The sequence below is a fragment of the Nilaparvata lugens genome, chromosome 14 (assembly GCF_014356525.2).
Source record: "Nilaparvata lugens isolate BPH chromosome 14, ASM1435652v1, whole genome shotgun sequence".
In the NCBI taxonomy this organism is placed as follows: domain Eukaryota; kingdom Metazoa; phylum Arthropoda; class Insecta; order Hemiptera; family Delphacidae; genus Nilaparvata; species Nilaparvata lugens.
The window spans coordinates 12,393,674-12,418,121 of record NC_052517.1 but is presented as its reverse complement, the minus strand read 5'-3'; the positions used below and the strand labels follow the sequence as shown (position 1 = coordinate 12,418,121).

The 24,448-nt window shown below is 34.1% G+C and overlaps 1 protein-coding gene across 1 annotated transcript; it reads left to right on the top strand.

Annotated features, from left to right (window-relative positions):
* The first annotated feature begins 18,407 nt into the window (after nucleotides 1-18,407).
* Nucleotides 18,408-23,266, top strand: LOC111051974. Its single transcript, XM_039440768.1, has 2 exons — nucleotides 18,408-18,494; nucleotides 21,982-23,266. The coding sequence occupies exons 1-2, from the start codon at nucleotides 18,430-18,432 to the stop codon at nucleotides 22,235-22,237; spliced, it is 321 nt and encodes a 106-aa protein (XP_039296702.1). The 5' UTR covers nucleotides 18,408-18,429; the 3' UTR covers nucleotides 22,238-23,266.
* Nucleotides 23,267-24,448: the final 1,182 nt, after the last annotated feature.

The following is a 24,448-nucleotide window of genomic DNA, read 5'->3' as shown; positions in this document are numbered from 1 at the left end:
TTGACCGAGCGAAGTGAGGTCTAAGATTCAATTCGATGGTTTGGCATTTCTCTTAATGTTCAAATGTTTAAAGTGTTTAAATGTTTATATGTTTATATGTTGCGCATTTACGGCGAAACGGGGTGATAGATTTTCATGGAATTTGACATGGATGTTCCTTTTTCAATTGCGTGTTGACGTTGTGATGAATTTTTTAAATAAATCTCATGAGAAGAGAGAAAAATTGTGATTGACCTTCTTAAAATACTAAAAGACCTTCTAAAATACCTCAGTATCAGCTCTGAAGCTGCTGTGAACGGTTGATTTAACGTTGTGCTCTCTTATCTAACTACTTTCTTGTTCTGCCAAGCTTGTTTGATTCTATGTCTTGCTAAGTATTCTGTTAACCCATCCAGCCGTATTTTGTGAATGAACGGTTATAATTTATTCTATAATTTTACTCAAGTATAGCTTCACCCATCACTTTTTTTTTTTAATAATATTAAGAGTTTTTGTGTTGAGTCAGGCGTACGTTTCTGCAATGAGTCAGTGTAATATTTGCAATCAGTCGGTGAACAGAAATGCTAAAGATAAAATAGACTGTTCGCGCTGTAAAAACTTTTTTCACGGCAAATGTGTGAATTTGGGTGATACTGAGTTGGAACAATTGTCTAGTAGTAATTGGACCTGTGCTCACTGTGAGGCAAATTACAGTATTCAGCGGGCATGTTCTGATTCGACGCCAGTGAGAGGGACAGTTCCAGTGGCCAATGGTGCAGTCGGCTCATTTGTTACCGTGGAAAACTTGAACTCTTCTATAGCGGATCTTAAAACATTCATTGAGCAGTCTAATATGAAAATGCAACAGGATTTATCAGTTTCTATTCTTGCTTGCACTACGAAGATTGATGAGTGTTATGAGGCGCTAACTAGACAGGCCGATGTAATATTATATATATATATATATATATATATATATATATATATATATATATATATATATATATATATATATATATATATATATATATATATATATATATATATATATATATATATATATATATATATATATATATATATATATATATATATATATATATATATATATATATATATATATATATATATATATATATATATATATATATATATATATATATATATATATATATATATATATATATATATATATATATATATATATATATATATATATATATATATATATATATATATATATATATATATATATATATATATATATATATATATATATATATATATATATATATATATATATATATATATATATATATATATATATATATATATATATATATATATATATATATATATATATATATATATATATATATATATATATATATATATATATATATATATATATATATATATATATATATATATATATATATATATATATATATATATATATATATATATATATATATATATATATATATATATATATATATATATATATATATATATATATATATATATATATATATATATATATATATATATATATATATATATATATATATATATATATATATATATATATATATATATATATATATATATATATATATATATATATATATATATATATATATATATATATATATATATATATATATATATATATATATATATATATATATATATATATATATATATATATATATATATATATATATATATATATATATATATATATATATATATATATATATATATATATATATATATATATATATATATATATATATATATATATATATATATATATATATATATATATATATATATATATATATATATATATATATATATATATATATATATATATATATATATATATATATATATATATATATATATATATATATATATATATATATATATATATATATATATATATATATATATATATATATATATATATATATATATATATATATATATATATATATATATATATATATATATATATATATATATATATATATATATATATATATATATATATATATATATATATATATATATATATATATATATATATATATATATATATATATATATATATATATATATATATATATATATATTTACTTTTGGCAATTTCTGGCATTGAATCAAACCCGGGTCCGACAATCGATGACGTGTTCGTTAAGTTACAAAGTTTCGAGAAAATCATCTCCGATATACCACATATCAAAAGTGCAGTTACAAATATCAATAAAAACATTTTAGATTTGAAAAATGATGTTTCTTCGCTTAAAAGTGACCGTGATTATCTTATGAAAGAAAATAGTCGTCTGAACTCTCGTCTGGATCGTCTTGAGGGTTTTTCAAGGCGTAACAATTTGGTGTTCTTTAATATTCGGGAAGAGAAGGGTGAAAACAGCAGTAAATGTGAGTTACTCATAAAAGACATATTAGCTTCAAATTTGAATGTTTATCTGGATCAGTATGATATAGAACGTGCGCATAGAACGGGCCGTCGAAATGGACAATGTAGACCGATAATTGTTAAATTTGCTAATTTCAAGAAAAAGATGGAGATCTTCACGCAAAGACAAAAGTTTAAAAACTCTAATATAGGTGTGGATGAAGATTTTACGATTAGAATAAGACATATTCGTGGAGAATTGAAGCGATTCATGTCAATGGCTAGGAGAGATGGACAGTACGCTATTATGCAATATGATAAACTTCTTGTTAACGGCCGTTTATATACTCTGGATGAGTTGGAAAAGAAATTCGGGAGGGTTAACAACCAGGCAAATTCTGAAAACGAACGTCAAGTAATTGTAGAAATACACGAGAGTTCTACCCCAGTCGAAACAGCAGCTACTGAGGAATCAGAGCCAAATATTTATGAAGAAGCTTCCGATATTATATCTATTCAAACTGAAGGCGTCAATGATGAATCTCAATCAGAAATAGGATTTGAAGCCAGTTCAAGGGAGAGAGTGCAGGAGTTTGTGAACGCGTCAGCGTATAAACCTGCTAGAAAAGAACACATCCCAACTTCCAATACGCGGGCGAGGATCAACTCAGATGACAGCGCCAGGGTGCTTCGATCCAACAAGAGACAGACAACTGAAAAAAACACTCAATTGAAGGGTAAAGCTTCAAATTCTCGCTCCAAAAAACCGACTGCAATGAGAGCGTGGCTGGAACGCGAAAAGTCAGCATCACCCGCGCAGTGCAAGCGAGCTTCACAGGGGAGCCGGCCGCTCTCACAATAGCAGACCCCAGCGAGAGGACAACCCAGTAAGGTGATACACTCTAATGAAAAGGTGGGACTTGTTTCTAAATATTTTAAAATAATTTTTTGGAACTCTCATGGTATTAATAACGTGCTTAATTTAGATAAGGAACAAATAGAACTATTTAACGCTCATGAAGTGATAGGCTTGAGTGAAACTTGGTTAACTGACTCTTTCCATGCTCGAGACTTTAATGAATATGTAGCTTTTAATCAAACAGCAGATAAATTGTCAAATTCAAGAGGTAGAGCCAGTGGTGGTTTGTTAGTTTTAGTGAAAAAAAATTTGAAAGCAACGCTGATTGAAGCTAGAGAGTTTATTATAATTGTCAAGGTCGAAAATCCAAAGGGCCGTATTATTATATTATGTTTAGTTTACTTTAAGCCTGATTCTCTTGTGCACTGTCTCAATGAATTCCAGGAATGCTTGAAATATTATGAATTATTGTTTTCGTCTTTCCCTGTATTGATTGGGGGTGACTTTAATTTGAGAATGGGGGATCTAAACCAATGTTCTATAGATAACTGTTTATTCACAAATTCAAATCTTTATGCAGATAGGATTTCTCAGGATAGATATATTTCAAGGAACGCGAAGGATTTGGTGAATATTATGGAAAAGAATCTATTCTATGTTTTGAATGGTAGATGTAAGAGTGACATGCCGGGGCAATTCACGTTTCATAATTCAAATGGAAATAGTTTAATAGATTTGGTCTGGGTCAATTTCGAAAGTATTCAATATATTACTGATTTAATAGTTTCAGATATTGTATTAACTTCAGATCACCTTCCACTGATTGTGTACACTGAATTTGAATCTGATAGAGAAGCGCAGACCGTGCCAAATGAACTTCGAACGTTATATTGCTGGAGTGATGCATGCAAAGAAGCATATATGTCTGAATTAACATTCCCAATCGAATTTAATGCGAGCGAAGAAAGTGTAGAATGTTTGGCTGAGAATTTTATGACTACAGTAAAAAATAAGGCAGAGAATCTGGGCATGGTAAAAAAGTCATTAATAATAAGCAAGTTCAAAAATAAACCTTGGTACGATATAGAGTGTAATAGGCTGAAAAGGGAAGTACGTAAGGCATATAGGAATTTTAAGAAAAAAGAACATGATATAAATTGTTTTAATAAATATCTGGACAGTAAACTAATTTATAAAAATAAAATGAAAGAGAAGAAAAAGCAGTTCAACGATAACTTACAAAATAAATTTCAGAATTCATCAAATGCTAAAGAATTTTGGCGAGCAGTTCGTCTAGTAAAGGGCAATAAATCAATCGATAATGATTCTATAACTTTGGAAGAATGGACATCTTTTTTTAAAAATAAATACAGACCTGAAAAAAGAACTATTGAGTACATATTCTTCGACGTCAAGCATCCTTTTCTCGATAGACCGATAGAAATGATTGAGTTAGAAAGAAAATTGAAGAGATTGAAAAATGGGAGTGCTCCAGGTTTAGATGGGATTTCCTATGAATTTTTCAAATATTTGGCACCTGAAGGAAAACACCTGTTAGTAAGCCTGTTCAACTTGATCATGGAGACTGGGAAAATTCCTTTGAATTGGGCAAAGCTGAAAATATTCCTATTGCATAAGAAAGGCTGTAAAAAAGATCCTAGGAATTTCCGAGGCTTATCTATTGCGAATTGTATTCTAAAAATTTTTACTGGAATATTAACAGATAGATTAGCAATTTGGGCAGATCAGAGTGGGATCATGGTGGAAAGTCAATCGGGATTTCGGAAAAATAGGTCATGCTTAGATAATATTTTCGTTCTAGATTCAGTAGTCAAATATTTTATGGAAGTAAAAAAGAGAAAGATGTATGCAATTTTTATTGATTATGAGTCTGCGTTCGATTCTATCCCGCATAACAGGCTATTTCAGAAAATGAGAGAACTCGGATTAAGTAGGAGAGTAGTTAGCGTTTTTCAATATATGTACTCGAACTTCTCACTGGTAATCGAGAACAGGTTGCATGGTTTACAATCCGAACCTATCCCACTGACAAGAGGCGTTTTGCAGGGTGACCCGGCCAGCCCACTTCTCTTCTCTCTGTACACATCGGCAATAGAAACTTACTTTAGAGATAAAGGAATGCATGGATTACACATTGATAGAGACAACGATGTACTAATGTTACAATATGCAGACGACATAGTCATCTTGGCGGATAGCATTTCTGATGTGAGAAATAAGCTCAAATGTCTTTATCAGTACAGCTTAGAAATAGGACTCAAGGTCAATGCAGCTAAGACCAAAGTTTTGCCATTCCATAAGGGTCGATTGAGCAATAGCCATAGAGATTTCGTGATTGGTGAGGAAAAAATAGAAATTTGTAAAAATTATAATTATTTAGGAGTAATATTCCAATCCTCAGGTAAATATACAGAGATGTGCAAACGCTCAATTAATAGAGGTAAAATTGAATCAATATTGGCTGTCAACATTTTATCCAAGGTGAGGTCTGAGAAATGGGAGGGGAAAATGAAATTATTAGATATGGTTATCATACCATCGAGTTTGTACGGGTGTGAAGTGTGGGGTTTCGGTTGTGAGCAAGCTGTGGAAGCTGTTCAGTTGTTCTTTTTGAAGCGCTTGCTCTTGCTGGTGCGTACGACGCCGAGTTGGTGTGTTAGATTGGAGGCGAATAGACCAAGGCTCAAATTTCATATCCTCAAAAGATGTCTATCTTGGCTGATAAGAATTGCGAACATGCCAGAGTCCAGATACCCTTTCATTTGTTATCGCCTACTGTTGAAAACCAACTTCAGTTCTAATTGGTTATCTATTGTTCAGAGAGAGATGGATTTGTTGGAGTTTCAAAATTTAAGGAACGATATTGAATTTGATGCTATTGAACTATATAATAGTAGAGAGAGAATTCTTGAAAGATATGTAATGAAAATAATGGATGAGGATAGATACTTGGCTCAGAATTCGCAAAGTTCTCCTTTTTATAAATTGTTTAATCCCGAATATCAACTAGGAGAACAGCTAACGTATGATCTGCCAATTAAAATGATTCGTTGTATGACACAGTACAGAGTATCAAACACGAGTACATTCTTACACATAAACGGTCAGAGATATCAGCTTGACGGAGAGAAAATTTGCCCTGCCTGTGATTTAGATTTCGAATCGTTAATACATTTTCTATTGATCTGTCCGGAATATGAAAATATTAGATTGCAGTATATTTTACCTTATGTAAATAATGTAGTTCAAAATGTAGACAAATTGATGGTACTGTTATCTAACTTTAATGATGAGAAAATCAAACAGGTATATCAGTATACTGTGAAAGCACTTATCAAGAGAGAAAATATGGTGTCGACCACCGATAGATAAGCATGATAATTACGATAGTTATCAGTCACTGCCAGCCTTAAGATATTATAGGTTAGATGTATAGAGGTATTCATGTTTTCAATCTTTGTTATTAGTCATTCTTACTTTTCTGTACTTGGTTGGTGGCATTATGATTGGTTTATCATGATTGTTAATGCAAGTTGATTGTTGAGTGATGTGTGAGGTGTGAATGGGATTTACACTCTCTGAATGTGGGTATTATATTCATATGGTTCAATTTAACCTTATCAATTGACTTATTGTTTCCTGATTGCGGCTGGTTTAGGTTAACTATTATGAGTTTATTTCTTTTATATATTTTTTTATTTTACACTGTTTCTTTGTTATACAATAGTCATTGTTTTTCATTTTTCAAGTATTTTTGTAGTGAATAGTCTTACTTTTCATTCTTTCTTTTTTTTCTTTTTGTTGTTTGTATTTTCGTCTTTGTTCGAAAGTGGTGGCCTACTTCTCTTAGCAACAATTGGCTTCAGTCATGTCACGGTCTACGATGAATGGTTTAACTGTCTATTACCAGAACGTTAGAGGTCTGAGGACAAAGACTCACATCTTTTCGAGGTCAATAGCTGCATCGAATTATGATGTGATATTGTTGACTGAAACGTGGCTTAACTCTCGCTTCTCCAGCAGTGAACTCTTTGATCGAAGATATGTTGTTTATAGAAAAGATTGTGAAAATAGTGATTCTTGTCGGGGTGTTGGTCTTATTATAGCGGTTCGGAGAAATATCCAGTGTGATGAGTGTGTTGGTATCAACTTATTGCTCACTGATGGGAGATTTGAGAGCTTAATGATTAGAGTTATGTCGCAGGAGGGCCCTGTCTATCTTAACCTTGTGTATTTCTACATTTCTGCAAATGCTAATGATTATGACATCTATTGTGATTGCCTGGAAAGTCAATGTCATTCAGTTAAAGAGAGGTTGTTTATTGTGGGTGACTTCAACTTACCTGAGATCTCTGATAACAATTTTGAGCTCAGGTCAGGTTCGGTGGCTGCTAGAAGACTTGGTGAACTCTCTAGTTTTTATAACTTGCACCTTTTCAATTGTGTTCAAAATGCCAACAATTGTACTCTCGATCTGATTCTATGTAGCCTGCCCGTTGAGGAGGTCGCCCATGACCCTGTGCCCTTGGTACCTGAGGATCGAGATCACCATCCTGCTTTGTGCATGGAACTGATTATTGATTCTCCTAGGGAGCCACGTTTGCAATCCGGAACGCGTTCTATTTTTGATTTCAGAAGGGCTGACTATTTATCACTTTATGTGATGTTGCGAGATGTAGATTGGAGTGGTTTGTATCTGCTGAGCAATGTTGATGATGCTGTCAACTTTTTCTATGGTGAGATATTCAGGTGTTTTGAGGCCACTATACCTAGGAAGACACTAACAAATGAAACATCCAAATACCCCTCATGGTTTACTGCAGAGATTATTCAAAAGCTCAAAAGAAAGAATAGGTGTGCTCGAAAGAAGAATTACTCCAGTTTCCATAACAATCAATATGTCGCCTTGCGTAGAGAACTGAAAATTTTAATTTCAACAGCTTATAAGAGTTATGTTGATAGAGTCCAGTCCAATGTCAGTCACGATTCCAAAGAATTCTGGAAATTTATTAATAATAAGCGAGGCTCGGGAGACTTTTGTGAGACCATGCTTTTCAAAGATGAAGAGTTTACTGGCTCGGAAATTCCCTCTGGTTTTGCAAAGTTTTTCAAGTCTGTCTATACCCCAATTACGGCTTGTTACAAGATGGATGAGGACAATGGACTTTATGGTGAGGGCTCCAATAGTGCTCTGAATATTTATTCAGTATCTGAGGATGACATACGTCAAGCAATCAAGAGCCTTAAGCCGAGAGTAGCTCCGGGTCCTGATGGTATACCAGCTTTCATTATCAAGGGTTGCAGCGAGCTCTTGGTGGCCCCCTCAAGTATCTGCTTGATTTATTTCTTTGTAAGGGTGTTTTCCTCAGTGAATGGAAAATCTCCAAGATTATCCCTATTTTCAAATCCGGGAAAAGGAATCTAATAGAGAATTATCGTCCAATCTGTTTATTTTCTGTATTTTCTAAGATATTTGAAAAGATACTATATAATAAGATGTTTTGGCATGTAACTCCTATGATTTCTGACTGTCAACATGGTTTTTTAAGGGGTAGGTCTGTGCTGACTAATCTTCTCGAATTTACAATGTTTGTTTCGAGTGTGTTGAACTCAGGTGGAGAGGTTGATGTGGTTTATACCGACTTTGCAAAGGCATTCGATCGAGTAAGCCATAGTGTGTTGCTGTATCGCCTCTCTAGTTTTGGCTTCAGTGATTCTCTGGTCAATTTGTTCAGATCATATTTACTCTACAGGCCAAATATAGTGACTGTCAAGAAGATGGATTCCCCCCATTACTACAGCACCTCTGAGGTTCCTCAGGGAAGTAACTCAGGACCGCTCCTTTTCTTGCTGGTAATCAATGAACTTCCACTTCAGTTGTCATCTAAGTGTCTGATTTTTGCTGATGACATGAAGATATTCCGAGAGGTTGGTAGCCAGGATGATAGCTGTCAATTACAGTTGGATATTGATCGCATAGTTGCATGGTGTCATGCTAATAGCTTGGAAATTAATGTTTCTAAATGTAAGTGTGTCACCTACTCTAGAAAACGATGTCCTTCTGCTTACACGTACAGGATTGGTGAAGCGGTTCTTAACAGAGTCAACACTTGCAAGGACCTGGGAATCATATTTGATAGTTCACTTACTTTCTCCTCTCACATTGAATTTGTGTCTTCCAAGGCTAACATATTACTGGGGTTTGTCCTGAGAAATGCAGCTGACTTCAGCAATGTTGTGGCAATACTGAGTGTCTATTATGCCTTGGTAAGAAGCACTTTGGAGTATGGATCCATGGTTTGGAGTCCTCACTCAGACCAAAACACTCGGGTCATTGAAAGGATACAGAACAAGCTGATGAGGTTCTTATACTTCAGAACGTTTGGTGGGTTGTGTCCCCTGGGGTTCCCGACTCAGCAATTGAGGGATCTTTTCCTATTGGAGTCTCTACGTCTGCGTCGAGATAAAACATCTATCTTGTTTGTTTGGGCATTGTTGGATGGTGCTGTAAATTCTCCTACCTTGCTTGCAATGCTGAATATCAGTGTTCCAGCATTCAATAGGCGGAATGCTAACTTGTTTGCGGCTCCAAGGTGCAGAACAGTGCACCATTTTTTCTCACTTTTCATAAGAGTGCAGAGATTGATGAACAAATTGAGTTTGAATGTTCAGCTTGCTGGGTCAGAGAGAGAGGTGAGGAGTGGGTTGCTGAGGTCAATCCCTCGTTGATGGTTGGAGTTTGATTGGAGAAAGTCTTCTGTGACAGTGATCTCTTTGCTTTTTACTACTCCTTAAGTTGTGTGTTTAATTATTTCCTCTTGTTACTATTTTTTTCTCTCTCTTCCTAGAATGACTTCTGTTTAATCATAGAGACTTTTTTTTTCATTTCATTTCATTTTCATATTTTCATTTTATTATTTGCTGTGTTTATTTTTTCTGCTATCTAAAATTGTGTTTAAATTTTCGTTTATGTATATTTTTCAGAAAGACTTCTCGTAAAAATTTCATAAACTTTTCATTTCTTTCAATATTTGTATTAAATATTCATTTTTAAATTGTTTCACTTGTATTATGTGTTAAGAGAGCAATTATGGGATATTATCCTTGTGCTCTCATATGTATGTAAAATGAAAGAATCTGCTAAAGAAGTAGTTAGCGACCGAGCGATAAAGCTTCCTTATCAGTATCTGTATATCAGATAAGAGTACCATTCTGTACTGCATATTTTCTAAAGAATTATTTAATAAAATGATAATTATTCTGCAAATAAAGCATGAACCATTTATGAATTGCTCATTGAATTTTGAGGTTACACTTTGTTTACTATTGATCAGATGTTTTAAAGCAGCTCAAACACAGCTGACTGATTCAACATATTGTAAAATGTCATGCCAGATTCATGCAAGCTATAATATTATTTCTAAAAAAAGTAGAAACTATCAATGAAGGACCAAGAATTTCGAATAAATAATAAAATGTATGTATTATTGTTGAAATTATTCATTACTTAAAAAATTATATTATAATGTCAAGTATTATTGTAACTAACTAGATCATAGCATGAACATCATATTATTGATAAAAACAGCAGAAATTAATTATAACAGTCTCAGACATAATAAAAATTTTAAAAGAATATGCATTTATTAATTATTATTTCAACTGAACCACATGGTGATTGAATCTCTTTGGCAAGTCTAAGCCAATCATAGTGCATAGAAATAGCACCAAAAAGGTGATCGTTTGAAAACAACACATGATAATCTACTATCAGACAACAAACCTTCCTTATCATATATGCTAGCACATATACATTGTATAAGAGGAACTATGTCTAGGAGATTAAGCAGTTTTAAGAATTATACAAATTGAGTTATTATTGTGATAAAAGGAATTATATTATATTGCTTGCCACTGACATCACGTCTACGTCATAATCGTTCTACCAATGGCAAATTTTCATGCAAATCTATTACACCGAGATTCTCAGAAAGAAAGTTCTAGCCAAAAAGCTTAGAAAAAAGACTTCACTTCCCTTTTGAAATCCTCACCATTCAGACCTCGTTAAAGTTACCAATTCAGTGCAAGATTCACTCTACGTATGTGAGGCGAGTAAAATACCGCTTTACATGATTTGGCGCCCAACGTGGGGCATTTAAAAATAGCACTACATGATTTGGCGCCCAACAGTGATAGGCATTGATGAGGTGGATAATCGACTACAAGGATTATATAGTTGCACAGTATACTACAGCACTGACAATGGGAAAATTTTTGAAAATTCAATGGTTGTAAATTTCTTCAAATTTAATATCAACTGGTCACTAAGTTATATAAAACAGCAAGACTTGCCATACACAATTTTTGAACAAAAGAAATTTATCGATTGATGAATATTTTAGAGGAATAATCGAACTCAGAATTTCATTATTGTGTTATTAAAAAATTGGTCATATTATAAGTCATTGGTATAAGAAATACCATAAGAGAGGTCATATTATTTTAAGAGCATTGGGTCTATGCCAAAACAATTTATAAAAAATTTATGGAAAAGAGGATTGAAGTTATTTACATTTTTTTCAATTTTTCAAGGCATAAAAAGGGAAGCCAAACTAAATCCCGGATATATTGCGGAATAATTCAAGCAGGACATTGCTGCTTTTATATAGAATTTTGAGAAGAATACTAGCCCTATATAGAATTGCGGCAAGAACTTATGAGAGTAAAATGTTTATAATAATAATAATAATAATAAATTATAAGAGGCGTACCTTCGTTATCGCATTATCCATTGTGCATCCTCTATGTTATTATCATTTTATGTTAATGATATTGCTAATTTGATTCACTTCATCACTAAACATATTATTAAATCACATTTTTGTATTTCTTCATTAAACGAATTTTCACACTATTTCAATGTTCAATCATTCATTTGTAATCACTCAAATAACCTCACATGTTTGCGGTCGTTTCAACACACTTGCATCATTGTATCATCCAATAAATTATGGAAGAATCACACTGCATCCTGGAGCCCACATCGGCGGTTTCAGAGACGGAAGATGTCGCGTGGGAGAAACGCCCATGTACTACCGCTCCAGAAGTCCAGACGCCCGTGCCTTGTGCCACAGAATTTCCGCCGCTGACTGAAGACCATACACCCGTCGTCATGCAGGACCTGAGCATCATCCTGGAAGCAATAAAGAAAACAAATGAAGCAATAAACAATCTGAGTAAGAAAACCCAACAGTGGGGGGAAGAAGTCCGACAGGCAAGGGAAGCAGCCAAACAAGCAAGAGAAGAACTAAAGGAAGACAATAAACAAAGAAATGAAGAATTAAAGAAAGCAAATGAAGAACTAATTAAAGAAGCCCAACAGATGCGGAACACAAGTAAACAGAGTTTCGAGAAACCAGAACAAAAGTTGGGGGAAGCAGTGGAAGAAAGCGAGATGGTAACATGGCAAATCGAGGAGAAATGTCAGACAATTAAAATCAATAGTGGACCAGGGACTGAGCCCATACATGCGAAAGCAGACACACTCAAAGGAGAGATCATAAAACAGGCAAGTGAACATGACACATATAAGGAAGACCAACCCACCGAGAATATAAAGACTGAGATCGCACCACCCGCAGGATGCCGAGAAGAGCCAGACAACATCACCCGCCAAGCTAAGGACGACATCCAGCAAGTAGAGGGACAGCCCGTACCACCGCGCGCCGGACATCAGGAGTTCAAGGACGTTGCCCACCAAATTGAAGAGCAGCCCGGACCGCCGACCGCACGTATCTCCCATCCACCGAGGACAGCACCTGCAACACATCAAATCAGTATCCATCAAAAACAATCAGAAAACAACATTAGAACAATTGAAATCCGCATAAAGTCAAGACTACACACAAGCAGCAAACCAATTCAAGAAAGAAGAAGAATATCTAGAAGAACCTACAACTACCGCCGTCATGTGAGACCAAAATTGAATATCAAATTTCTCCCCGCCATGCAGAAAGGAAAAATGGTTTCAAGAAGAATCTATCTACACCGCTGTCATATACAGCTGAAATCCCATATCAAATCTTTTACCAACGTGCAAGAAAAAAGGAAGACGGTATCAAGAACGAACTATAACCACCGCAGTCATGTCTGGTTAAAATCAAACAGACTTTACACCAGCATGCAGAAAAGAAAACCATCAAGAAAAACCCACAGACACCACCGGCATGTAAGGTTTAAAAATGTCAAACTACATGTCACCGGTCAACAAGGAAGGACAACATTGGCTAAAGAGATCTACCTACTTCGTCGGCTCATTCGTTTTAAGCCATGTTTGATAAAACGGATAGTCACAAATTGGAATCAGACCTTGGATAATACCGAAATCAAATTTAGATGGGGGCTTAAGGAAAAAATAATGTTATAATTAACTGGAATCTACGTTGTGAATTACACAATCATCAAACTTTTCATGGTCACAGCCTACCCACCGAATCATATCTTTGCAGACTAGCATCTTTTTACTGCAGCCTAATCAACATAACCTAAACTTCGCCGCATCTCAGATAATAAGGAAGTATCACCAATTCACTTCAAATGAAGAAATCGAAATCAACTTTAATAACAGAAGAAAATAAAACCACAAAACAACTTCAAAAATTACCAACCTGATCAAGACATCCACCTCATGTTACAATCATCACAGGGAAAATCGCCTGGTACAATCCGCACAACTGAAAAACAGAAACAAGAATTATATTATCAACAGAGAATATTTGTGAATTAGAAATCAGATGAAGTTTGTAGTGAATAGGAGGAAAGAAAATAAACAAAGTTTATTTGAAAAAATACATCAATATAACCTCAAAATACAAAATCGATCAAGAAATCCATTCAGAACCAAAGCCTGTTCGATAATTTTTTCGTCACACCAGCCAATGTGTGCGAGATCACAGAAAATTGTAATGAATCAAAGCAATATCGTTATTAATTATTATAATTTATTATTTAATGTGAAAATATAAATAAAAAACGCAACCAAAAATATATATTTATATTAAATTGCACGAAATGCGCATGTTCTGTAAATGTATCTCTAAAAAGCTCAAAAGGAAATGAAATTCCTACCTTCAAATATGAAATTTATTATTGTTGCATCAAAAGATCATGAATTGTAATCCAAATCAATGGAAATAATCCTGAAAACATAATATTTGTAACCAGCATTGATAAAAGTCAGAAATCACTTCAAGTGTTACCCTGTTTGTACACAACGTACTAAGCGTAAAAAAGGAATTGCTCGAATCAAGCGGTAGACAATTGTCAAGTCACCGAAGTTAATCACATTCTCACCCAATTTATGTAAAAGCCAGGACAAAGAGTCAAAACTTGTAACAATCGGGAAAAATGATGAAAATCTATATTTGTTGCGAATATTATTTGAATCCTAAGAGGATGATATGTGAAATTTTGTTATATTTGTTATAGTTATGGGTCTGCTCATAAGCCACCCATGAATGAAAGTTGTGAAGTTGTTTTAATGAAGGATCCAAAGAGACTTCATTAATTTTTGTATTTTGATTGTATCCAATGGAAGGAACAATCAATTATTTATTTTTCTCGTAGCCAGAAGTGCACGATATATTGTTTTTAGTGTTAAGTGTGGAGTTTTTGTAGAAGTAAGGAGATGAAATGGTGTATTCATCACAATATCGGATTTTTCAAATAGTCATTGTTTCGACTCGTCTCCCAATTACCTATTTAAAATATCCTGGGGGCTTTTGTGTGATGAATTTTTCAAATAAATCTCATGAGAGGAGAGAAAAATTGTGATTAACCTTCTTAAAATGAAAGAATCTGCTTAAGGAGTAGTTAGCGACCGAGCAATAAAGCTTCCTTATCAGTATCTGTATATCAGATAAGAGTACTGTTCTGTACTGCATATTTTCTGAAGAATTATTTAATAAAATTATAATTATTCTGCAAATAAAGCACAAACCATTTATGAATTGCTCATTGAATTTTGAGGTTACACTTTGTTTACTATTGATCAGATGTTTCAAAGCAGCTCAAACACAGCTGACTGATTCAACATATTGTAAAATGTCATGCCAGATTCATGCAAGCTATAATATTATTTCTAAAAAAAGTGAAAACTATCAATAAAGGACCAAGAATTTCGAATAAGAAATAAAATGTATGTATTATTGTTGAAATTATTTATTACTTAAAAAATTATATTATAATGTCAAGTATTATTGTAACTAACTAGGTCATAGCATTATTGATAAAAACAGCAGAAATGAATTATAACAGTCTCAGACATAATAAAAATTGTATAAGAATATTCATTCATTAATTATTATTCCAACTGAACCACATGGTGATTGAATCTCTTTGGCAAGTCTAAGCCAATCATAGTGCATAGAAATAGCACCAAAAAGGTGATCATTTGAAAACAACACATGTTAATCTACTATCAGACAACAAACCTGCCTTATCATATATGCTAGCAGATATACATTATATAAGAGGAACTATGTCTAGGAGATTAAGCAGTTTTAAGAATTATACAAATTAAGTTATCATTGTAATTAAAGGAATTATATCCTATTGCTTGCCACTGACATCACGTCTACGTCATAATCGTTCTACCAATGGCAAATTTTCATGCAAATCTATTACACCGCGATTCTCAGAAAGAAAGTTCTAGCCAAGAAGCTTAGAAAAAAGACTTCACTTCCCTTTTGAAATCCTCACCGTTCAGACCTCGTTAAAGTTACCAAGACCTATTTGTAAAAATTTTCGTTTGATTTTATATGTTTTATTTGTGAGCCAATATTCTTAGGCTATTCTATTTGTTATTCATAAATCTATTTTCATCAATCGATAAATCAAAAGTTTAAAGGTAAATTATCCCTTAATTAATTTGGTGAAGGAGATATTAAATTAAAAATCCCCCACGTGCTGAGACCGAAGCTTGGACCAACCGCCAATCAAATGATTTTGATCTTAAGAAGAAAACCACGACCGTCAAGGAGTTTCACGTGAGTTCTAAGTTTAAAGGGGCCCCAATCTATGCTTCGAAAATATTTCAGTGCAGAAAATATAAATTTTTTCTTCTTTAAATTATTGGCCACGCCGACAAGCGCTTATTAGTCATTAAGAGCCTAGACTTTATTCAATATAGAATTTATAAGAACTTGATGTTGATAAACTATCCTCCGCTGCCACAACCACGACTCTGAGCATTTTAGAAATATTTTATAATTTATTTTCACTATTTTTTCAAAACTATTAAATTTTATCAATTGTAAAATTCTGTCGAATCATGCAAGCACAAGAAAATTTTTAACTCTTTTGTTAATGCTAAATTATCATCAATCTGTAAATCAAATTCTGAATCAGCACTGTGTGATCATATATTTTATTATAATATATTCCAATTTTGTTAATTCGTCTTCTGAGTTCGATTATTTCTTAAGCCTGTCAATTATAGTGTCTGATATGTTCTATATTATCAAGAACCGATCAAATACAATCAGTGAAATAATTGAAGTGAGCTGGATTTTGGAACAGGTCTAAGTGGATGTAGTGAGTGGGGTCAGATCGAGATATTCATTCCCTGTCCTTACCTGCTCATATATCAGCTTTTATCTGTTACCAACATTGACTTAGGAGCGAATACATCAACTGTACAGCAGATGCAGCCGGAGATCATATCATTTCCTACAATAGAGCTTAAAGCCCGACAAGACTCTGTTCTCGAAATATATTCCGAACGATATCTGGTCCTTGCACCCTATCTTAATCTTCGGAACTTATTAGAGATGCAGTCCCGTAAATTATCTACATCAGGATTTTTGCTCGGCCTGTATGATTTTGTATGCTCCTTCATCACAGGTAATAGTTTTAAGACTTCAGTATTCAGAGTTTAGCGACTGCTACACTACATATAAAAATTTCATCAGCATACAATCTGTCATAAGAAGAATCAAGGGTGTGCGAGTGTTTAGGCCTCCCGCGATTCCGACAATTGTATTGAATCTTGTAGTGAACCAATCAGTCTGGTGTACACTTAGCGTCCACGCGCGCTGTTACAAACTTTATATCCTCAACACCGTTGATTCAGTGCAATATTCACTATACTATATACTCTACGTATGTGAGGCGAGTAAAATACCGCTTTACAACGTATATTGAGGTTTTTGGGAATTTTGCATTTCAAGGATAATATGAAAGGAAAATGGAGCCTCCTTCATAGGCCAATATTAGATTAAAAATCAGACTTTAGAATTATTCATCATAAATCAGCTGACAAGTGATTACACAGATGTGTGGAGAAGCCAGTCTATTGCTGTATCTTCATTAGGTCTATAGTTTCAATCAGATACTTGTGGATGAGTATACTGCATGAGGTCTACTGTTCACAGAGCTACTAGTAATATGGGAGATGATAACATAACCTGAAAGGAAATGTTTATTAGTTGATGTTTCAAAAGTAGAAGAGTAGGTTGAGAGGTAAACGTTTCGTCTTTTGATCAAAATATGTTTGTTTTATTCATGGTGTTCTCATCCACAAGTACCTGATTGGAACTATGGACCTTATGGAAATACAGCAATAGACTGGTTTCTCCACACATCTGTGTAATCACTTGTCAGCTGATTTATGATGAATAATTCTATAGTCTGATTTTTACTCTAATATTGGCGTATGAAGGAGGCTCCTTTTTCCTTTTATATTATCCTTGAAATGCAAAATTTCCAAAAACCTTGTATATATGTTGACGCGCATTTAAAAAAGGAGCAAACCTGTCAAATTTCATGAGAATCTATTACCGCGTTTCGCTGTAAATACCCAACATATAAACATTTAAACATTCAAACATTAAGAGAAATGCCAAACCGTCGACTTGAATCTTAGACCTCACTTCGCTTGGTCAATATTATGCCTTATACTGCTCAGCAACCGTTATCGTAGAGAACGGAACTGATTCAATGAATACGTTAGCCACTCATGCGCATTACAAAGCTGAGTTTGGCACAGATTTCATTGTCAGAGCTCTAGTGTATATCGAGATGCTCACTGTCACTCATTCAGTTGCTTCCAACTTGTTGCTTTCTTGAAGCAGTTTATACTGTTGCAATGGGTGATTGCAGTGTTGGCGACTTTCTGCTGGTCTTACTCCTGTTGGCCATCCCTCACAATGGGTAAGTTCCACTTGACACATTCTCATCAATTTCCACTCTTCCTCACCTATTTTTGAAATATTGAAAAAACTATTTTCACTACTTCTACCTATTTTCACATACTGTACTGTATTTCACAATGGTTCTTCAACATTTCTATCAACTTAATTTTTTTCTTGTGCGTATCTGAGTCTAACAGTAGAATTTGTCAATTGAGTAATTATTATAGAAAATTATTACTATAGTCAAGTCCACGTTCAATGTCAGTGTTAGATAGCAATGGTCTATCTTTCAACAAAGCGGATAGCACTATCTGTTTCTTGCTTCGCTCTGTTGCCAGATCGTCCTTAGCAATGTAGAATTGATAATTAATCAACAAATATCTCATTTTGATTATGATTATGAAAATTTATTATGAAATAGTTGAAAATATAATTTCCTGCTTGATAAAATATAGTTATCGATTATTTCAAACGAGAATGAACAGATAATATTACATTAACAAACCTGTATCAGCTACAGTTCATAGAAAACAGAGGTTGAGCAACGTTACTCTCTTATCTTTCTTCACTGCCATTATGACGTGGACCTCGCTAAAGCTATACTCATTGGTAGGATAGTTGAATCTTGTAAAGTCGATTAGTGACAAGGAAAACAAACTTGATAAATTAACTGCAACTGTTACAAGCATTTTTTGGTAGAATTTCTCTGCAGGATGTTTTTAGAGATTTTGGGAAGTAATTGTTTTACTAAATTCTTCTTCCATGTTCAACGAATTGAGAAATGGAGCACATAGTTTCATCAACTAAATTTGGAAGAAAAATAGCAAAGGAATTGCCTCATTATTCTATCTTCTAATTTCACATTCTTATTTCTCTCCTTCTTCTTCTTCTTCTTCTCTTCTTCTTCTTCTTCTTCTTCTTCTTCTTCTTCTTCTCCTCCTTCTTCTTCTCTTTCTTATATCTCTCCTTCTTTTTCTTCTTCTTCTTCTTAATATTTCTCTTCTTCTTATTCTTTTTTTTCTTTATTCTCTCCTACTTCATCATTCATCATCATCTTCTTATCTTATTCTGTTTTTCTTAGAGTAGGATATACAAGAAAATATAATACAAATAGTTAACATATCTGCGTCATCTTGGCTGAAAAATAAGATATTTTCCAACACTAGACAACTTACAGCATAATCGTTGCAATTTATTGATTTGCTACCAAATTGATTCAGCTGTTGTTTTTGTAACCGGATGATAATGAGATAGCTTGTCTATCCCTTTACTGGTATGGCTGGGTCATTTTTGACCCAGTTTGACCAATTTTTCACCCACAATAATTATACAGTGCAGGAATTTTCCTGTCGATCATGTTCTCCCTCCATGTATTCTCCTACTCCTTCTACTCTATTAAAGCGCCAGCATGCTCATACAGCTCGTGCGCGCCGTTTGCTGTTTATGAGCGTTTTGGGTCTGTTTTGACCCAGCCATACCGTGAGTTGTGAATTTGGTCTTTATTTTCTGGGTTACTTTTGACCCATCCATAGACTAAACAAGTTAGTACTATTCCATATTATTAGTATTTCTTCCATAAATGATTCTTGGGCCCTATTACAGTATTATACAGAAAGACTATTTGAGGTACAGGAATAATTGTTGACTGGGTCACGCTTGACCCAGTCATACCGGTAACATAGTCCAGTCAAGGAAAGGTTATAGAGGGAAGAGTTGGGAAGACAACTTTTGACCCCACAGTTCTGTTTAGGGTAGTAAGGAGGTGAACAAATCAAAAGTTCCCACCCCTACCACCTGTGCTAAGGGGTTGGGGGTGGTTCAAAGGTACCATTTTTTGGTTTCTTGCATAAAACTCAAAAATATGTATCCTAAGGAATCGACTGTCATATAATATGAAATTCTCATTGCTGCAACAAGTGTCAACTCAACGGTTCAACACCTTCAACAGAAGGGATAAAGATGCACACTTTTGCTATGTTCACCTACTACCTAGTCCACATTGAGCAGCAAACTCAAAAATTGTGTCACAGACACCCACTTCAAATGTCATTGTCAAACGATCAATTTTTGCAGCAATGGAGATTTCACACTCAACACTAAAGCTGCTGCTAAAGGTGTAGGGGTATTTGTGAAAGCGTGAAATCATACATCAAATTGAAGAGCATTCAATGCTCTATAACCTTATAATCAGAATGGTTTTTTCCCGTCAATTTTTGAAGAAATTTATGAGCAAAAATAGAAAAAAAATGGTGGCAAATGTGATTTTTTTTTAATGTCACACCTTCAAGAACGGATATCTCAAAAACCATAGAGAAGATATTGCAATGTTGTATTTGACCTACATGTGCAAAGCTGGCAGTCTGGGGGTAGAGCATGTGAAATTTGAATATTTTTGATATTTTGACACCTGCTGAAATAAGGACACCATACGGTTCTTACCAGCTCTTCGAGGAGCTTATACCAAACTCTGCTATCAATTGCTGCAAACTGCTGCTTCTTTATCAATTGGCAATCTTCGCCACTGCATTGACTGGCTTTACAATTATAGATGTTGAAGAGGTTGTAATACTGCTTCGACTCAATACTATGACCCTGTATTATGCTATACTATAATACAATGTTTTGATAATGAAATGCTTGAGGGCTGATGTGTTTTAATTGAGCTCCCAGTTCTCCTGATTTTATAGTGGGTCTTCACTTTGGTCTTTTTTGTCACTATCAGTCCACTTGAAGAATGGTGTCTTTAAGAGAGCTCAAACTAAATCTATTGATGGTTCCATAATATAACTACTATTCAGTATTCACACTACAAGATTAAAACACTACACTAACTGTAACTAACACTATTACTTCCACAGATACATCATTTACACCGGTATATTTATAGAATAATGTTCAATAGAATAAATAATTCTCAATAATAAGAATCAGCGCGATGTGTACCGTGTTGTTTTCAAGATTTTTATGATAACCTCAAACTGTAAACAGCAGACATGTGGTTCTTCAACCGAGCGCTTTCAAAACTTCGATTGTGCCAACCTGACCGATAGAATTTTTGCAAAACACATTCCTCGTTTTTACGTTATGTTCTGCATTTTCATATTGCAAGGTTGGTAGTAAGGGGATGCTCCAACTCGTCTTGCAGTACCTATATGCTTCACTAATGTAGAGTCTATAAGAGTATGTATATATCGTTTCCATGGCATCGCGTGTGTATAGTACTCCTGTAGCGACCAAGGTCAGTACTGCAAAATAGAACACGGCATCCCCTGAGCAAAATGCAGCTCAGAACGAATATCTCAGTAATATGGGACAACAACAAAACTCACCAGCGACAAAATGCTTCACATTTCATATTCACAGCCAGCCTTATTCAGATTCAGCTAATGAGATTAATGATAAGTTATTGAACAATAAATAATCGTAACCTTATGAATATTCTGGGAACTTTATTTACTTATTCTTATTATAAAAACATTATTTTGTATTAGAATATTTTGGTACAGCCGGGCAGTACTTGATTCCCCCAACAAGCCGCCATTGGTTCAATACTCCAGGAGAAATAATATTCGTTTATCCGGTGTTCCTGAGGGCGAAGGAGAAGATGTGACTGGAGCCATCGTTAGCCTGCTCAACGACAAGCTGAAGGTCGGGATTGTGCCAGCCAACATTGACAGATGCCACCGTGTCAGTCGCCCGATCGCCCCTGCTCCGGCCGGCGGCGTGAGCCACGCCACAGACAGATACTCATCAAGTTTGTAAGCTATCAGAAGAGGAATTTAGTTATTCCAAACAGGCGCCAATTGAGGGGTTCCAGCTTATCCATGTATAAGGATCTCACTATGAAGCGATGTGTCTTGTTTAGAGAAATGTGTGGAAGATTTGGTTTTAGAAATGTGTGGGGCCGTGATGGTGTTGTGTTTTGGAGGCTGAACGGGAGAGTGGTCTCTCAGTTCTCAAAAGGCCATGATAGTGTTGTGCATGGAAATCAATTATTGCAATGAGTGTGTATAATTCACGGGTATGGAAGTGATTTTTTTTTCTTTTTATTGAATCTTCTGTATGTGTATCCTAAGTATATTCTCCCCACTCTCCAGCTTGATAGCTGAATACCCTGTAATTTCTTAATGTTGTGGAGTACAAATAGCCCCACATTACGAGCCAAATTGTGTGAAGCTCTTCTTGGGGGAATTACTATCGCCTCCAAGGTTAGGTCGACACACGTATAACGAATCTTGTACTGAGTCACCAGTATTGAGGCTAGGAATTTGAAAATGTGCGCGTGGACGCTAAGTGAACACCAGACTGATTGAGTCATTACAAGATTCGATACAATCGTCTGAATCGTGGGAGGCATAAACACTCGCTCACCCTTGATTCTTCTTATGACTGAATGTATAATAATAAAATTTTCAGAGGTAGTGTAGCGGTCGCTAAACCCTGAATATAGATATCTTGAAACTATTACCTGTGATGAAACAGCATATAAAATCATACAGGTCGAGCAAAAATCCCGATGTAGATAATCTACAGGACTGTGTCTCTAATAAGTTCCGAAGGATTAAGATAGGGTACTGAGGACCAGAGATCATTTGGAATATACTTCGAGAACAGAGTCTTGTCGGGCTTTATGCTCTATTGTAGGAAATTATATAATCTCCAGCTGCATCTGCCATACAGTCAAAAAATTCGCTCCCAAGCCGAAGTTGGTAACAGATAAAAGCTGATATATGAGCAGGTAAGGACAGAGAATAGGTAATCTCGATCTGACCCCACACACTACATCCACTTAGATCTGCTCCAATATCCAGGTTGAATCAATTATTTCAACGATCGTACTTGATCTGTTCTTGATAATATAGATAATGTCAGACATAATAATTGACAGGCTTAAGAAATAATCGAACTCAGAAGATTAATTGACAAAGTGGAAATATAATATAATAAAATATATAATTTGACAGTGCAGATTAAAAGCTTGGATTACAGATTGAGAATAGTTTAACATTGACAAAATAATTAGAAATTTGCTCGTGCTCGCATGATTTTATAATTGACAAATTTAACAGTTTTTTTTCAAATAATGAAAACAAATTATAAAAGATTTTTAAAATTACTCAAGGTCGTGGTTCTGGCAGCGGAGGATAGTTAATCAACTACCGTACAAGTTCTTATAAATTCTATACCAGATAAAATCTAGGATCTTAATGGTTATAAGTGCTTGTCAGTATGGCCATTACTTTAACAGAGAAAATGTTCATATTTTTCTGCACTATATTCTCTTTCGAAGCGAAGATTGGGGCCCCAGAAAAAAAAACTTACATGAATCCTCTTGGCAGTTGTGGTTCCTTTGGAACAAATTTTGTATGATCAGTAGCTGGTCCAGGCTTCGGTCTTAGCACATGTGGAATTTTAATTAAATATTTCCTTCACCAAATTAAATTAGAGAATAATTAAATTTGAATTTCTAGAATAATCAATTGATGAATAAATTTACAAAATAATAGATAAATTAGCCTAAGATATTGGCTCACAGATAAAAAATTAATAATTATATAATTAAATTTGAATTTCTAGAATAATCAATTGATGAATAAATTTACAAAATAATAGATAAATTAGCCTAAGATATTGGCTCACAGATAAAAAATACAAAAATCGAGCAGAATTTCACTAATAGGTCTTTGGTAACTTTTTAACAAGGTCTCAACGGTGAGGATTCTAAAAGGGAAGTGTCTTGCTTTCTTCTAAACCTTTGGCTAGAACCTTTTTCTGAGAATCTCTGTGTAATTAATTTGCATAAAAATTTGCCATTGGTAGAATGATTATGATGTAGGCATGACGTCAGTGGCAAGCAGTAACATATAATTCCTTTGATTACAATAATAACTTAATTTGTATAATTTTGTAAATTGCTTAATTCTCTAGATAGAGTTCCCCTCTACAGTGTACATGCACTAGCATATATGATAA

Excerpts from the sequence above, each read along its gene's own strand:
- LOC111051974 (XM_039440768.1), top strand. The coding sequence starts at position 18,430 with ATGGGTGATTGCAGTGTTGGCGACTTTCTGCTGGTCTTACTCCTGTTG. Across the intron at positions 18,495-21,981 it reads TTGGCCATCCCTCACAATGG|CCGGGCAGTACTTGATTCCC; the intron begins GTAAGTTCCACT and ends ATTTTGGTACAG.